Here is a 19,322-nt window from a genome sequence, read left to right on the forward strand (position 1 = left end):
AATATAAGCAAATTGTCAAATAAACAATGTGAACGAGACGGTTTTGTACATAAAAAAATGCGAACCAAGCGTTCCCTGAAATATACCTGCAGGGGCGGACAGAGAGGGATACCGGATGCGGTTGGGGACCATTGCATGAGGAGACGCAAACGAGTCGAACCCAACTTAATTTGTGGTGTTCGAGCTCGGTTAATTGGTTTACTAATCGAGCCTAAATTTCAAAAAGCTCAAGCCCGGCTTATTTACAAAGCCAAGCACGATTCATTTCCTAGAAGAGCTTCTATAAACAAGTCGAGTCTACACGAGAGAGCCAAGTCTATACAATCGAGCCGAGCTTTTGAAGGTTGAGCTCGGATCGTTTACTACACGATACTAAAACCTGAACTCAAGCTCGGCTCGATTATTGAACGAGCCGATCAGAGCCCTTACCAAGCCAAGCCTCAAACTTCTTGTGAGCAGCTTAGTTCAGTTGTCTCCCAAGACTGCCACTGATTGCACCAAAACCTAAAGGTTCAACACGTGTGCTTAATTCTAGGGAGCTAGGGGTGCTGTAGTGCAGCTCTGCAATAGACGGCTTGGATTTTTGTCCGAACAATAGACAAAAATCAGATCCATCCATTATTGAAATGGACGGTTAGATAGGTCGTACCATATCCTGTAGTGCGGGAGGTGCACTACAGTGACCCTGAACGGCGTTGCTACTGGTACAAATTTAATATCTGTACCAGCGCGTACAAACCCCCCTTTGAACCTGTTTCGGGTCTCAAAAAATGATCGGAGTCGCTCATTTGTTTAAAATAATTTGTTTATGGTCCTTGCAAAAAATATGCTCATTCCGGTATTGATAAGAGCGTTTCCAAATCATCGAACTTTGTTCCAGAATTTAAACATGAATTCTAAAGCAAAGTTGGATGTTCTGTAAATACCTTCACCAATACCGGATTGAGCTTATTTTTTGTAAAGACCATAAGCAAAGTATTCTAAAACAAATGCGGTTTCGATTATTTTTTTGAGACCCAAAACAAGCCCAAAAGAAGGTTTGTACGCGCTGGTACAGATTTTTTGTATGTACTGTTATCATTTCTGGACCCCAAATCCTAATTCTAGATTGTTCCATTTGTGACCATATTCCAGCTAAACAAAAAAATTAATTGGTTGAAAGCTCCAATTAGATAGTAACCCCTAATCGGACGGACGAGAATATTGCAAGACAATGGTACAAATTTTCGTCAACTACAGTTGATTTAATGAGTATCCGTGCGGCAAAACTAAACACGTGTCAATCGAAGAAGGAACTCTTGCTGGTCGTTGGCCAGCGGAAAAAAAGTCCGTATTAGTGTCAATTAAAGTTAGTTCTTCAAATAAATTCGTCTGCAGCTTATAAAAATCAATTTGGACACTACTTGTTGTTGTATTAGAGTATGATATCTGGCTTCGCTAATTGGGGGCAGGTGATAACCCAAATGTTTGGTTTTTGACTTAAGAGCCCCTGGCTTAATTAGGTGCATGGGTCAAGATAGATATTAATATATGTTTAATGTGGACCTTTTTTTTTTTTTTTTTTTTAAAATAAAGAGCATTCTTTTGTGCGTGTCTTCTCGAAGCTTTGTCTCGATTAGATTTCAGATACATGCAACTTCTTTGGCGGGCGCGTTTTTTCTAGAAGCTTCGGCTCGATTAGATTTCAGGTACATGCAGTTTTCTCATCTTCTATCTGAGTTATTACTAGATTAAACCCGGGGATAGACTCGAGGAGTGTCAATAATATATGCATGCATATAATAAAGTTCTTTCTTTGTAACAACTTAAAATTTTAGATGAGTTGATGGATAATGGCTTGATGTATGTTTCAGAGCAGACAATAATTCACGTATTAGAATTGAAAAACGCGTGCGCCATATGTAGTATAGTAATTAAAATACTTGTCTGCGTTGGTTCACTTGTGTCGGAGACCTTGGCAAGGGCGTCATGAGGATAATAAACCTAACATCGTTTCTCCGCTAGATCGATCTCTCTCAGATTAAAATTCTGTAAGAACCAGTGATTTATGATTTAATTATAAAGAGTTGGTGGTATACCAAGTAACCATTGGTTGCAAGAAATTAAAATCTTAGTCGTCTTTCTAGAAAATCAAAGATTTTCAAGAGAAATTCATAAAATGATAATGTCAACAAGATGTGAGACATTAACCCAAGATCAAGTTTTGGTCCCTCTGCTTATCCACTTTCTTACTATTAATCAAGACATAAAATGTCTCAATAATTCATTCATGAGGTTATGAAGTGGCCAAATGGCTAAACCACAGGGGTCCATTTCTGCCAAAGTGACAAGTGTTGAAATTCACAATATCACTTATATCAAATAATTACTTGCAATGCACTCTACCTCAAGATCTATGTTACTTGTATTTCTCTTTGCCACCTGCGGTATACAAGTATACAACCATGCATGCATTTATAAGTCGTATGCGTATATGTGACATATGTCACTGGACAAAGCATTTTTTTTTAATTTAAACTAATGTAATTCGATTAGACGCGTATCGACATCCAGATACCTTTTGTTTCTATTAATAGTAATACAAAAGCTGTTGTCTAAAGAATATATGAACGATTCGGATCTTGACGATAAGATCTCAATATAAAGACCACAAAAGAACTGGTCAAAAGTCTTCATTCTTTTTTAGCAAAAGACAAAACTCGTGATAAAACCAATTGTAGTATGACTTTACACTTAATTTTCGAACAACACGGCTCCCGATTTCTAACAAAGCTTGTTATAAAAACCAATTGTATGACTTTACACTTAACTTTCGAACAACGGCTCCCGATTTCTAATCCTGACTTCGTCCTCCCAGCATATATGTTTCTGTGCATCCAATCAAGAACTTTATAGTTTACCTTACGGGAAAAGTATAAGTGATGGGATATTTCAATTTGCTAGGTACAAGTCATTATCCTATATATACACATGCTATCCGCTCACAGTCCCCCAAACTAATGAACCCATTCGTCATCACCCACGTGATTAGCTAGGGTTCTTGTCATGTCCATTGGATCAATTGACTTCTTGATTGATTAGCCACGTACGACTTCCCACACTGAAAAGAATTCCACAACGATGAACCATAGAACAGGGTTTGTTTACCTCTGTGTGCCAAGTTGAATAAACATTTGAGCAAGTTCAACCCAAGAGAGTTTTCAGATTGTTATCGGTGTCTATCAGAATATTTTACTTTTGGATGAGGCTGAGTTGTCAAGTTGAATGGAAATTTAATTTGTTGGGAATTTATTTGGTTGTAATTTCGTCCGATCCGACGGAAGAACGTACCACGAAAGAAGACGACACCAAGTTTTACGTGAGATGAGCAAAATACTAAAATAAGTACTTATTTGGCCGTAAACATTGTTACCCTCATGAGCCCTCGATCGCTCAAGAGTAGTTGAGCTCTCAACTCGCCCGCGATGCTCGATCACCATATAGCTTTTCTCTCAAACCTTGACATCTCCGTTTTTTTCCCTCATGACATCTTTTCTGACCTCCCTCTCGAGTCCATCTCTGTTTAGGAAAACCAACAGAATCCTAATCCTCATGCAATTAGTGCACCTTAACATATTACGTCATTGACCCTGTTTGGTTTGAGTTTTAAGAGAGATTTTGAAAATAATTACTGGAGAGAAATAGATAAATAAAATTTATTTAGTACCGTGCACAGAGAATTTTGAGACCAGAACGAACAAGTCTCCAGCTGGAACCCCACCACAATGCCATCATTTGATATGGTTCTTCAATAGGCTGGCGAAGAATCAACCCGTTTTTTTTTTTTTTCCTTTTTTCTATCCGAATCAATCCGTTGTTAATCCCAACAAGTCCTTCGATCCTTAGAGTTGCTCTCACTTTAGCAATTCTGGGCGTCGATCAAACAGCTTTAATTTTCACCATCTCTTCTAAAACCAATTGGTGTTATGGAGGGTTTTAATTAAGTATTTTATGGCATTTGACATCGCACCCGCAAATCTGTTTTTAAAGCGGTCACAGGAAATGACATTGTGTAACCAAATTCATGGGAGCACTCCGAGCCCAACACTGGAAACTCATGATCGCCACAATGACTTATGGCCCTTCGGTACACAATTTAAAGTTGTTTGTTCAGTTGCTAGTCTGAATCGATGGTAAAGCATTTGGAGATCGCCTTTGACAAGATGTCAATATCACGTCTATACATGGATTCATATTTTTCTGATTTATCTCGTATGTTCTTTACGCATAGGTATGAAAATTCTATAATTAAGTCCATATGTAGCTTAATTTTTGTGGGATTTGGCTTCATCTGGTGTGCATCGTCCCAACGGAGGTCGCGGCCTTCTAGACGCTCGTATGCAATTTTGACTCGGAAGCCTCCGTAATTCAAGTTCGTCCGGACAGTCGGTCCGTACTTTGGCCGATTTCGAACTTTGTTAATTCAGACTTCCTAAATATTTGGTGCAGAGGTTTCCTTTGTTGGTTTAGAACTTGGTGTGAATCAATTTGGGCAAGAAGTATCTTCGGGAAGAGCATCTCTGACTTATCTCTAAAATTCCAAAAAGAAGAATGGATATGACGTATTGGAGAAAGATTTTGTAATTAATTTTCACTTTTTGCACTTTATGAGAGATTCTATGAGGAACTCATCGTACTTTTTAGAGATTTTGTTTGAGTAAAGTCTCCATATTTGGAAACCCAAATATTTAAAAAGTACGATAGGTTCCTCCTAAATTCTCTCATATAGCACAAAAAGTGAAAATAAATTACAAAATCTCTCTCAAATATAATTCATTCTTCATTTTGGAGTTTTAGAGATGGGTTGAAAATGCTCAAATATAGCTTGACTCTCTCAATCAAGGTTGGACTTGTTAGTTCCTTGGGAGAACCCTCATGGAGATTCTTGGTAAAACCTACGGTCCTTCGCTAGACCTTCAATTGTTCTTTGGTTGCCCATCTTGATGGGCATGGGAAGATCTTTGTTTTAGTGTGGCCTTCGGTCACTTGGTGGAACTATGTACTTTGGCAATCTTGTTGAGATCTTGTTGTCTCTTTGAAACCCTAAGTTTGCTATTTGCATTTTTTGAAGTTGGGTTCGTTGTTTTGCGTCTTTGGGTTTGCCATTTGCGTTTTTGTTTGGACTTGCAATACATTTTTCTTTTGATCGGCAAAAAATTTATTATAAGACCCCGTTTCGCTTTCTCCAAAAATCTTTTTTTTCAAAAGAAGGTAATTTCAAACTCAAATATAATCAAAATAAAAAATAATTTTTCGATTTTTTTTTGCACCGTTTAAAAGATCTCAATGAGATCTATCAAACAAGATCCATATTGGTAGAAAAATTATTTACATTAACACATAATTTTTGAGCTTGAAATTACATTCTTTTTTAAAAAGAAGGTTTATATAGAAAGTGGAACGGCTTATAAAAACTCAACCAATGGTACATCGAGCATCCAATCAAAAATTGGACGGAACACCTAACGGGCAAAAGCCCGAAAACACCAAGGGGCATGACCCCCAAACACCTTAAGGCCTCAAACGCCATGATAAAACAGTACAGCAAAAACAAACAAAGGCCTAAAAACCAGATAGGAACATTAGAGCTCTAATTAAAAGACATGCAATTCATATTTGGGACTGGAACTTGGATGTGCTGCTGCACTTTGAATTTGTTTGTCGGTTTTGTAGAACTTAGAATTTGTTTGTATTTTGAAGTTTGTCGATTCTTCAAAATTTGGCCCTTTTGGGTGGTTTGAAGTTTGTTCAGTTACTGCAGAATTTGGTAAGGGCTTGTTTGATCAGCAATCAATTTTTCTACACCAATTTCTTGACAGGTTAACGAAACCCATGGAATTCCACTTTTGTGTTTTTATAAAAAGAATAATATACTACGATGACTACATTTGCATTTCACATTTAAAAACTACATGACGTGTCCATTTAAAGGGTACTTTGTCTGTCTCGCTTTGTTTGTCCATTTTGGAAATTCCGACTAATTAAGTGGACATGATCATTACAAATTTCAAACTTTACAACATACCCCTATGTGTTTCCAAGAAGATTTTTTTAACAGTTTATTACATAAGAGAAGGGCAAAAGAAGAGGAAATATTGGACAAACAAAGTGGGATGGCAGAAGTACTAACACATCATTGTAAGGGAATATGAACACTCGTATGTCTGCTCTACGAACAGACATACGGGTGCACATACTGTTGAATACAACAAATAGTATAAGGGAGATATTCCCCAACAACATTTGGTTTTATTAGAGATGGTGGAAATGAGATCAGACCAGTGGTATTAATTAGAGAGAATAACTCATTTTTAACACTATTTTGTTTCAGAAGGGATGGTGAAATTCAGTAGGACAAAGTGGTTATAAATATATTTTTCTCTCCCTCATTTTGTTTGCATGATCTTTAAGCATTTCCTCATTGAAGTTCCTTGCACATGTTGCCCTAAAACTTAAGAAAAGTACCAATGCCAAATGTATCAGTGACTGGTGATAGTGAGACTAGAATTAATCTGGCACGGGAAGTAACTGTAGTACCAAAAAAGGATCGGAATGTACACAACTCCCTCCTCTGTACCGGCTTTGAACCCGCTTGCAGTAGTACCCACGGTGATCAGATATATCGTTAGTAATGACACCCGTGTTCAACAAGCGCCTAGTCGGGTTATGGTGATGGGTTGTTCTTTATGGGGCACTTGCTATCTATCTCCAAAAAGCACCTCACGTCTGAACAAGGGAGTGCTGATTGCCCTTTTCTAATACTCTACTGTTTTATTGAAGGAGGGAAAAAAGGTTCAGATTTGGGTTTGCTACTGAGGTGGTACGTACCCAAAACACGTATTGGAACAAAGAAGAAAAGTTATAGGAGTACATAATTGAAAGGAGAGAGCCGCACGAGAATAAGTTCCGCGCAATCTCAGCCGTCCAAAATACTTTTGGACGGCCGAGATTGACTCCGTAAATAAGATTATCTCAAATTGAAAGTATGCTTCAAAGTTATGAATTTAGTTTGCTTTCTAACCACCAATTACTTTCCATTATAATTGCTCAATTTCCTGTCACTGTTACATTATAATTCCAAAGACAGGTACTGCAACTATGCTCTCTTTAATTATTTGTTAATCACCCAAAAATAGTCAGCCTTCTTTTGCTTAAAGAGAAGGAAAATTAAAGACAAAGTTGCTTTAATTAGAGACATTGATTATTATTTTAAGTAATAGTTAACAGTTAATCCAATCCCATTAGTCTAATCACAATCCCTGTTTGTATGTGGAAACTGTCGCATCCATCCATCCATCCCACTTGACGTTGTTGGTTATAATGAGCATCAAAAGTTCAGATTACATCATTATGGTTCCTAACACCATCGAAGCACATCTTAAAGCGACTCTTGAGCTAACAAATCACAATTCATAAACGTTGAAATTAAATACTACTAATAAGTACAGTACTATTTTGCCAAAGGGGAAAAGCAAGACAGGATATTTTTTTTTATTTTTAGCACAAGGTCAAAAATTAATAATATGTGTTATTTATGGAGCCTAATGATATCATTTGCGAGTAATGCAATCGTCATTAGAGACAACATAACATAGAAGATATAAAGTTAGAACAAAGTTACTTTTCTAAGTGATTGAGTGAGATGGCTAACATAGAATTTTTTTTTTTTCCTTATGGTACTAACAGAAGTTAGATATTTATCCAATATTTCCTTGCAGATACGAAAAGAATATGAGTACGTACGTCTTTGGAACTCGTTTTGGGTCCCACAAAGATTATCCGAGCCACTCATTTTGTTCAAAATATGTTGTTTAATTAGGGTCCCTATACAATATTACTAGTTCATTTGGATATGGACTCTTTTTGGGTCCCACAAAGATTATCCGAGCCACTCATTTTGTTCAAAATATGTTGTTTAATTAGGGTCCCTATACAATATTACTAGTTCATTTGGATATCGGTAAGAGCGTTTACGAAACATTCAACTTTGCTTCAAAACGAGCGAATAAGTCCGTTAGCTTCTAGTAAATTCTTAATCAAAATTGGATGTTTCATAAACGCTCTTACCGATATCAACAAAATGAACTGATATTGTACAAGGACCGCCCAAAATAACATATTTTGGATAAAACAAGCGGCTCGCGCGGATCATCTTTGTGAGATCCAAAACGAGTCCTAAAAACGCATGTACGCGGCGGAGTTATGTACCCATGTATGTACTCATGGTGTCTCGGTGCATCACAAAATTACAAATAAATAAGTTTTGTAGATTGTGAGCTTGGTTTTTCCAATATTGAACTAGAAGCTCACAGACTTATCGGCAAATGAAGAATCTAACCATTTCAACTCCTACCGTTTAATTACTAGGGTCATTAAACACTTGAAAGGTCACTTATTAATCGTCATTCAAATGATCGACTGCGCGATTAGTGGTCCAATGACAAAGTATTTCTAAATTAAAATGGAATTTCTTGATATAGATCGATTTGGCTCAGGCCAGATGATGTTCCTTTTTGTGTGATGGTGAGATATTATTATTAGGGGATGGTGGGGTTGGTGAGGAAAATGAGGGTGTGATGAGGTGAGTTGGGTGTACTTTGTTAGATGTGAAGCTTTGGACTTCAAAAGCTAGTTTTCAATCCAGAATTCAATACAAGCAGGTAAGGTGTACTGAAAATTGCCTGAGTCCTTGACTAATTTCCTGCAGATATCAGTTACATACACCTTTGTTTACTTCTGATAGCTTTGGTGTCTAACAAACATGATGACATTTTTTGCAGTTTTGACAATTGGGGAGGATAACCTGTGGATAAGTTTTTTGTGTCCCCGTTCGATGCACGGGACTAGAGGGAAAGAAAGTTATCATTCCTATTTTTTCGGTTCCTGAGCATCGAACGCGCACGGTGCTAGTAATCAAAAAATGAATGACGCAGGACTTACTCTCTTGAAAATTGACATAGCATCAGTGAGTTGAAAATTTGTTATGGATTTAGCCGACCATGAAGGAGAGACGTCTATGAGTAAGAGATTTACATAACAAATTTTAAGTTTGAATGAAATTAATTTACAATTGTAAAAAATGTCGGATAAACAAACCAAACCAAAAAAGTGTGACTTTTATTTAATTCTTTGTATAAGAAAACTCAACTCCCCACCCCCAAAAAAATCTCACTCAAAATTCTCTCTCTCTCTCTCTCTCTCTCTCTCTCTCTCTCTCTCTCTCTCTCTCTCTCTCAACTTTTCAAATAAAAATAATTAAAATTTCAAAAATTTAGGAATTGGGGGTTAGGAGGCCTGGGAGCCACTAACACATTTGCATAGAGTACTAATTGATATTCGGATATTCATATCTCTTGAGGAAAATAAAAGCGAATGAAATTGAAAGGAACCAAGGAAAAATAATAAAAGATTTCGATCATTTTTTTCTTATTTATCTTAGTAGAAAATATTGCACAAAATGCAATCCAAGAAGCAAGCCAAGGGAATGGAGTACTTTCACACCACTATAAACAAATCGACTCCTGTGGAGAAGATCAAGTGCTCACTTCAGTCCCTACTGAGCTAATTAAGACCTGCCACCAAACAAAGGAAAAGGAATCTCATAGCACTAGTTATTTTCTTTTCTCCTTTTTTTCCTTTTGTTTTTTCTGGGTGCGAAGCTGATGTGTGATGGTATTTTGAATCTTGAGAACCATCTTGAAGAGCCCATTTGTTTTTGGATGGTAGATTTGGATTTACAAGTGATTTTTGTAAAGAAAAATAGACTAATGATTGGAAAGACATAAAGAGAAAAATAAGTGCGTTCCAGTTTTGGCCTTAAAAAATAAGTATTTATCTGTAATTTTCAAGCTTAAAAATAATAAACTTATTGAAATCAAAAAATATATAATATGGATCCTGCTTTCCAGATCTTGATGCGATCAATCAAACCCTACAAAAAATATTAAAAAATTATTTTCGTAAGCCAATTATTTTTAAGCTTAAAAATATATTTTTATTTTTTAAGTACTTATTTGAGAAAATAGAACGGTATCGATTGAAGAGAAATAGAATAATAATTAAAATTCAAAATCCAAAACCCTTAAACGAACTGATCTTGTCCCAAAGTCATCACTAGGACCAATAAATGCACTTGAAGTGGAAAGTTCAATGTAAAAGTGTAGACAACTTGTGCTTCATAATTTTACCACAATAATGATCAGACAATTGATTTTCACTCCACTTTTTCCATCATCGCAATCGTTTTTTGACTTTTTACAATAGAATATCTAATAAGATATCAATATCCAATATCACTGTGCGATGCCTACAGCATTCTCAGGTCCCACAACGGAGTAACATAGGGTGAGCTGAGGCGAGAGTCCTAGAGAGGGAGACTTCAGTTGGTGGTGTTCCATCTGAAGATCTATATCTGAGTTCCCAACTAAATCTGAAAACAATTTATATGCTAGACGTAATAATCATTGAAAACATTCGTACTCATGCCAATAAATGCCGTGTTAGCGGCTCCCTGGCTTCCAAACCCCCAATCTGAACACAATCCGAAAAGGACCATAAATTTTTATCAAACAGAAAGAGCAAATGAGATGACGAATCACACAGCAGGAATACTATTTTCAGCCTCATCTAATCATTGTACACTACTACGACAGCTTATTACAGCAGCAGAACTCCCAAATTTCCGTTGAGATAAGCATGAAGCCACAACGGGTCACAGAGAGAGAGAGAGAGAGAAGCAATTACCCTATTTCCGTAACATAATTGGCGAACGATGGATAGTATCAAAAACACCAAACTGAAGGGCATGCTCCCAGACAAGAAAATATGACAGTTAATACACTCTTGTATAAGACAAAACATCTGAGTGTTTAGGGATCAACTTTAAAAGCAGAACTCTCACCATAGCAAACCAAAGGTAGCCTGACTACAAAAACAAATTATCCAATTTTTACTTTGGTCCACCGAATTTGCCCATCATTTTTGCAATTATGGGAGCCACCTTGGGATTTGATTGATGTTTTGCAAGATTAGCCGGATTCTTCATCACTGCAAAACAATTTAGCAGCATAAGGAGAAAATAATAGACAGTTAAGAATGCCACATATACATGCAAATATAGAGTAAAAGTTAGGTTTCAGAAATAAAACAAAAAGGCCAGGGTATAAGCGTACCAGAAACTTGTGAACAACAAGATAACCTCATGAAGAAATAAACTTTTAAGTAGGCTAGGTCAATATGTGCATGCCATATGTTTCGGCATTTTGGTAATGAATATGGATTGAATGGATGCCGATTAACAGCAGTCTAGAAAAACTGGAGACGGCATCTCCAGAATTGCACTAACTAGCATTAAGATGACAGTATGTGAATGCAACTGCTAAAATAGCCAACTTATGCAGAAAAACGTGTACAACTGATGAAAACAATGGTTGGAATGGAAAGAAAAAGTACCATCTTGAAGAGCAGCCATGACTTCTGGATCGCTGAATGCGGCCATCAATTCAGGGTCCTGCTCCAAATAAGTTACATCAATAACAAGCAAGTCTGAACAATAACATATAGAAACTCAAAGATAGTGTTTTGGAACTCCGGAATGGTAGTGGGAAGGAATGGGATGGCCATCCTTGGCCATCCAATGGAATGGCCATTCACATAAATTGGTGAATTATTATTCCATTTCCATTTTTCAGCAAACAAACTTTGGAATTAGCATCCTAAGAGAATGATCATTCCATTCCAAGTTTATTCCAGTGAACCAAACGCTGCCAACCAAGAGATAGAAAGTTGTCATCTTACATTCAATATGTTGCTGTAGTCCATATTAGGCATTCCTCCTGGCATGCCACCAGGGGAACCACCTGGCATGCCACCAGGAAAGCCACCTGGCATACCCCCAGGAAAGCCACCTGGCATTCCACCAGGAAACCCACCAGGCATTCCACCAGGAAATCCACCAGGCATTCCACCAGGCATCCCTCCTGCCCTTCTACTTGAAGATGACTGTTCTTGTTTCTTAGCCTTCTCATATGCAGCCTTGAACAGAATACACAATGAAGTCATATAAAAGACTTTTAGTGACGGAACTTCCTTTCCTTACAAATAAGCGCGAAATTACCTGAGCTTCAGCACGGCGACGTTGTCTCCCCCGCTCGTTCTTTCTGTCCTCCCGTTCTTTATGCAACCTGTCATACTTCCTACGGTGTTCCTCAAGTTTGTGAGCATTGGGTTCGACCTGAGTGGACCACGAAATAAAAGTGAGATGCCAACAAGCCCAGCACACGTTAAGACTACTGCAATGAGCATGTTCTCGTGTACGCCTCTTACAATTGAGATTTCCCATGTTGACACATTTCCAAACACCTAATAGCACAGTCAGACAACCCCCACGGACCCCACCCATACCAAAAACAGAAACCATTATAATAACCATGACATGAGTGGACCACAAAATAAAAGTGAGATGCCAACAAGCCCAACACACTTTAAGACTAATGCAATGAGCATGTTCTCATGTACGTCTCTTACAATGAGTTTTCCCAAGTTGACACATTTCCAAACACCGAATAGCACAGTCGGACAACCCTCCACCCATACCAAAAACAGAAACCACTATGATAACCATATCAGGAAGGTACACCACACACAAAGACCGCAGGGTATCCTCCTATATGTGAACTTTTTGATTGAAAGCATCACAGACACAAAGAATGCAAACCTTCTTTAGTACGGCACTTAGTTCCTCATCAAAGTCCAGTTTTGATGCCAGGTGAAGATCCTTAGCAGCCTCTTCCCATTGACCAAGCAGTGCACGAGCCATGCCACGGGATTTGTATCCTTTAGCAGAATCTGGATTGATCTGTAATAACCATTCTAGGAAACTGTGAACCCAACACCATTGGAAAGGTAACTCATCACATATTCTTACCATCTTGAAATCCCATTAGAGGACACAATATTAAACGATTTAAACAATAACTCATAAAACAATAAAGCCCAGGCACACAATGTTCACGCAGAAGTACACTTCTTTTGAGGGGGCTAAAAACACGCAAGGACATGTGATTCCATACAATAGTATCTTTTAGAAATACAAGATCGAATCTTGTAAAGGCCAAGAGGCTTCTACATTTCATGAAGAAGACCACAGAGAGTACAACCAAGACAACATTTTGGCCTCAAGATAGATGGCACTTCATGGAAGAGTCCCCTCACACAGCCAGACCAACGTCAAGCCTGGTAGACTGGCAATATCTGGTAGGAGTGAAATCCGAACTGAGAAAACCAAACCGACCGAAAGAATTGGTTTGACTTGGTTTTTATTATTGTTCTGGTGGTTCGGTTAGGTTTTTATAAAAAAAATAATGAGTTCCGGTTTAGTTTCGTTCTTGACGAGTTGGGGCCGAATTCCACTAAACCGTATTACTATTAATATCCATATTTTACACCAAAAGGCAAAAGGTTCACAGAAGTTAGATTACGAGATACCAACTACCTCCACCCAAAACCCTAAGCACCTTTCTCTCCCTCTCTCAAACAAAACAAAAAAAAAAGCTTTTAATCTTCAACAGGATTTCTATCCCGCGATCTCATGTTGTTCATGTAGACCAGATACCCAGAGCTCAGATTAAAAAGGGATCTGCCTCCAACTCACTTCAAACCATCTAAAGCTTCAACCTCCATGGAATTTCGATAGTCTTAGCTGGTGATGATAGACTGAAACAGCTGCTTCTCTTATATTGTTTCTGTTGAGAGTATGATATTTGACAAACCAAAGAAACTGACTAAACTGGCCCGAACCCGAAAAATCAAGGTGGCTCGGTCTCATGCCTAGACAGTTCGGTGTCGGCTTTTGATCAGAAACTGATAACATTCGGTTCAGCGGGAAAATATGCCAAAAACCGGACCGAACCGGACCGATCTCACCCCTAATAAAGGGAAGGATTGCAACATGGATCATGTTGTGGTTTCTAGAGTGTGCTATGCTCCTACAATCCTACTGGATATGAGGATCATGTGGCCCGGTAAGTAAGAACAATGATATCTCTTGCACAACTCATTGATGCACAGACAAGCCTACATCTCGACCTGGCAAAGATCTAGACATCTTACCTAATCAAGAGGTTCGCATCCTCTAAAACTGGAGCCAGTCGCCTCGAATGTACAAGTATTGGCTTTCTTGTGTTCCTGTTTTTCACAAGAAGCCCTTCACATACACATGATTGAGTACATTTTTGTCCTCCTTCCAACAACTAATGATGCAAATGGGCCATAGCATTTACCATCACATCACCCTCGAAGGGGATGGAATTGAATTTTTAAATCATGGAAAAAGAAGTCATCGCATTACGTATGAAGCCTCAGAACCACTTTTTAGGATATCAAATTACAATCTTCACAAGTGATTCTAGGTCTAGGAAGCGGTAGATTAGAGATTCTACGATTCCATAATCAGTCTTCATTTCCCATGAAAAACTGCTCAACAGGCACTGGTGGGCTGATCTAGCCCAAAGAATAATTCTATTTTCGACTTCCATTTCTTCAAAACTAGAGCCACCTCTCTGGCATGGCAACTAGAGAAGCTATAAAGCTAGATCATTGTGATCCATATAATAGTGAATAAAAGAAGCAAGACACGCGAAGAAGAAGAGGCGCATCACTCAGAGAACAAGAAATGTCCCCGCTACATGTATGGTAAGTAGAAGGCGGCTAAGAGAGTCATGCATGCGTGAGTCAAGCTAGTGAAAGCCCACATGCCAGGGACAAAATGTGGGCCATAACTCATAAGAAAGAAGCGCGTGGGCTTTCAACATAACTCCTTTGAGTATGATCACCTAATTGCTGAAGTGTCCCTGCGGTTTCAATATTTCATAGAGAGAGCCGAGAGGCATTACGAGGGCAAAACTGGCTATGAACATATTAGACTATACACAAGCAAAAGTCACCATCAATATAGGACTGAGGTATACCTAGATCAGCTGGCAAGACTTGGCGAGCTCTTCAAAGCCTGGTATCTAATCAAAATAGCAGGAATGCGGAAATCACAGGGCCTGTTTAAGTATGGACTATGGAGGACTATCGAGGTAAGGACAAGGTCTCTCCTCGAGCAATAAATCAGTCTCGCCCACCAATTAAAAGGAAGAATCATATCACTTGATTTATTTGACACATTGTAATTCCATAATTACAATTAAAATATCACACTTGTCCCCTATGACAAACAGATTGAGATTTAGCCAAGTTTACATTGGGTACACTCTTTTACCACCTTAAACGGCTAACATCTTCACATTACTGCCATCCCATCCCATCCCATCCCTTCCATCTGCTCATTAGCAATCTCTACCTCTCCAATTTTACTTCAACCTTTCACGAAACTTAGAATACACTTCCTCTCGCAGCATGTTTAATCACATGTATTACAAGGATATAAGCATATTACCCAAAAGTACATCTTCAAAAGTGAACAAATCAAAATATCAGCATATAAACTTCTCTGCTAAGCAAGGAAAACAAACCTCTAAAGCAGCATTGGAATCTCGGATGGCAGCATTAGGTTTCTTCATTTTGATGTATACAGTAGCTGTCAGAAATCAAACAGATGTGATTGCATAAAAGTACATAAACACAAGCACGGAAAGGCAGATGGGAGAGGGGAAGGCAAGAAAGAATCGTGAAATGACAAGCAAGTTTTACCTCTGGTTGCATACATAATTGCTGAGGTTGGGTTGAGCATAATTGCTTGTGTTAGATGCTCTATTGCCTCCTCCAACTTTCCTGGTTAACCCAAAGGAGTCTAATAATGCAAACTTCTGTATACGTACAACCTTCAGGAATAAAAATAGATCAGAATACCTTCAGAAATTGCCTCCAAGGCCTGAGCCTTAGCCTCCTGGGAAGCATCACGATTTTCCTCTGTGACCTCGACAGTAGAGTCTCCCATCTGCAATATTCCACATTGGGAACATATATTACGCATACTATATCAATCAAGCTAAATGAGAGGGGTAATGAGTGTCCACAAAACCTTCTGAGGGGCATCATTGTCAGGTTCCACTGTTTCACCGTCGAGCTCCACATCAGATTCAACTATCTCATCTTCTTCCTCTTCAACAGCAGCTTCTTGTGGTCGATGTTCCTCCTCAATGTCCTCCACGTCCTCATCACTCTCGTCCACAACATAAGGCTTCTGTAATGCAAGTTCCAACAATAATGTTCAGTTGCTGAGCAAAAAAAAAACAACAATATCCAGTCCCCACCATTCTACAAAAGAAAGGGAGGAAAAAATTGGCAGTTCCTTTAGACGGTGCGAAAAGTTGAAGGGGGAAAAAAAGAAAGGATAATCTTTTCACCTATATGGTTAAATAAAAGAGAGGAAAAATCGGCAGAAAGGATGAGAAATCTAGGTAAAAGATGAACCTTTATTGGCTCATATTGTTTCTAACCAAATTTCATTACTTTTGGTGGAATTTAGTGATAACCATAATCCTTTCTTTGCTCTTCTTTCCTCACAATCCAAAGGGCGTGTAAATTGGTTTAGAGGTCCCAGGTCACAACATAGAACCTAAGGTCCCAAACCATAAACCCTATTATGAAGGGACAATAGAGTTGAGGGATAATATCCTTAGGCTATATTGGACCACTACGGATATTAAATGAAAGGTTTCACAACAACAACAGCCCAAATCTATATTTGATAGTTCGCATACAGTGTTTGATATTTGGTTTGAGATCTATATCTTGATGCATTTGAAATAACTTTTTAAAATAGAGTGATTTGAATTCCTATTTACTTGTACAACACCAACAAGACATATATCTTCTACTTCTACTTCTACTTCATATTCCACTCCAGTTTCATAAGCCGCCTATAACTACACCGCCTGCACTTCTGTTTATTTTGAGCATTAAAAGGGAGGACAGCGATCAATCTATCCAAACAGAGCCTAAAACTTCGGGTTTGTTTGGATCTTAAGGGAAGAGAAAATAGGGATACAAAGTTTTGAGAACAGTGAACAGTCCATTTTCTCTTATATTTTCCTCACATTTTCGTTCTTATCAATTTTCTCTTCCATTCCTTTCTTTTGGGAAAATGACGGCCAAGGACGTGTTTTATAATTAATAGTTTAATACCCTCCAAGGACATTTTCAGCATTAACAAATGTTCTCAGCATGTCCTTGGCGGGTATTAATTATCAAAACACGTCCTGGGCCGTCAATTTCCCTTTCTTTTCCATATGTTCCAGCCAAACCCTTAGTAGTTTTGGATGATTAGGTAAGAATTCGATAAAACATTTTGAGGTTGCATCATCCATGTCGCTCCCGAAACCACTAGCACACTCACTCACACACACACACACAAACGATCACATCAGGAAAAGATTACAGATAAACAAACTAGTATGAACTAGTTACAGTACATGGCAGCGCCCTGAGTATTACGAAAACCACCAAAATAGCAAAACAAATGGTTGCGGGATTACCGATTTGGTATTAGAAGACCCTTCATAAGCAGACGGTGGAAGCTTACACCCGAGGCTAAAACAAATCAAAATTCCAAATCAGGACATAGCATACTAAAAACAAAGTCACCAGTAATAAAGGCATTCTCACGTTGGATATATAAACGAAACGTGTATTCGTAATATGCGTATCACTACCTTTCGAGGTAGTCTCTGAAGAAGGAGAGAGAAGGATCGGCGAGGATTGAGGGTTTGGACTGGCACTGTTCGACGAATTGCTTCAGTTGGTTCAAGCTCGCGGCGTCCATGGCGCTCGATCGACGGAGGGTTTCTAGGGTTTGAGTCGATATGGAGCGCACTAAGTAAGGGTATGCGTATGGCTCAGTGCAAAGCGGCAAGAATAGCCCCCGGGACAGGCTATTCTAGAAGCTTCTAAATGGAATCGTTGATCGTTTTCTTTTTCTGTCCTTATTACTACTCACATTTTACATAACACTAATTGATAATTTCGTGTATCGAATGAATATAACGTTAATTGATAAAAATAAATGAATAAATTTCGACTCCATACTCAATGCACACTATTAATATTTTCTTTCTATGCATGGGAAGAAATATATCTACTCTTATGAGTTAAAAAAATTTAGTGTAAATAACATAAATTCAAATTAATTTGCAAGAAGATAAACAAAGAAAATAAACAAAAACTAAAATGTACACTGATTTTTTTTTAACCTCTTTTTCATCTAATAAAACTTAACTCCTTGTTTCCTAAAATCAATCTCTAATTTTTTTTTAATCTTTTTTCATCTAATAAAACTTAACTCCATATTTTCTAAAATCTCTCTCTCTCTCTCTCTCTCTCTCTCTCTCTCTCTCTCTCTCTCTCTCTCTCTCTCTCTCAATTTTTAAAATTAAAAGAAGATGAAAAATCTAGAAAATTAGGATTTGGGTTGTGAAGGCTTGGAAGGCTAAAATACATTTGTATAGAGTATGCATTTATTTATTGATTGATTGATTGATTATGTTGGGAATTAAAATTTTTTTTCTCAATTATCAAAATCTTCAACTTCATAATATGTATTTCCGCTTTGAAAAAATGTTTCTATTGTTATTATTAGGCCTTGTGCCTCTAAGGAGCTTTTTGAGCTTTGCCTTCTTATTTTCGCATTTGTTAGTTTTATATTAAATTTTTGAGAATTATTGTTTCGTCTCGTTGAAGCGAATAAAAAAAAAATTTTAAAATTTTTCTCATCGAAACGAATCAATAATCCACAAAAGTATACTCAAAAGCTGCTTAGGAGAACAATGCCTTGGTGAAAAAATAAGTTGAAGAGAAACCCAATTGTCATTCTTGATGGTTCTTTGTCTTTCATGCACGATACTCGATCTATCGTTCATTATTTGAGGCGGTTCCGGAAACACCTAAAAAAACATTTAAAAAAATACCTCAAATCTCAATATCATAGTTTCCGATCAAATTTTGATGATCCGAGCCACTCAATGTGTTTATAACGTGATTTTTAAGGGTACTCGCGAGAAATCGGCAAAAAAAATTACCGAAAATGGCTTGATTTGAGCAATTTTTATGGAGCTTGTGACGAATTCTGGAATGCCTACGCCTTTGATATATGGAGCTTTGTTTAAATGCACCACACGCTTCGCCAAATTGTTGATGCGATCAATTGAATATAGTTTCACACGAACTGGCTGAGGTTATTTCTTGATTCACCTTCAGGAAGGTTAGGCTAACCATTACTTAGTCTGATACATTGGTGGATATGGGTGCGTCTTGGTGGATATGGGTGCGTCTTTTGTTTCTAT

The 19,322-nt window shown here is 37.9% G+C and overlaps 1 protein-coding gene across 1 annotated transcript; it reads right to left on the bottom strand.

Annotated features, from left to right (window-relative positions):
- Positions 1 to 10,771: 10,771 nt before the first annotated feature.
- On the bottom strand, positions 10,772 to 17,990 carry LOC131332418 (FAM10 family protein At4g22670). Its single transcript, XM_058366628.1, has 11 exons — positions 17,697 to 17,990; positions 17,520 to 17,574; positions 16,064 to 16,225; positions 15,892 to 15,979; positions 15,733 to 15,813; positions 15,555 to 15,619; positions 12,755 to 12,895; positions 12,155 to 12,271; positions 11,836 to 12,072; positions 11,491 to 11,548; positions 10,772 to 11,085 (listed from the first exon to the last, which is right to left on the bottom strand). Exons 1-11 carry the CDS (start codon positions 17,804 to 17,806, stop codon positions 10,988 to 10,990), a joined length of 1,212 nt encoding a protein of 403 aa, XP_058222611.1. The 5' UTR covers positions 17,807 to 17,990; the 3' UTR covers positions 10,772 to 10,987.
- Positions 17,991 to 19,322: the final 1,332 nt, after the last annotated feature.

This window comes from Rhododendron vialii, chromosome 7a, assembly GCF_030253575.1.
Source record: "Rhododendron vialii isolate Sample 1 chromosome 7a, ASM3025357v1".
NCBI lineage: Eukaryota > Viridiplantae > Streptophyta > Magnoliopsida > Ericales > Ericaceae > Rhododendron > Rhododendron vialii.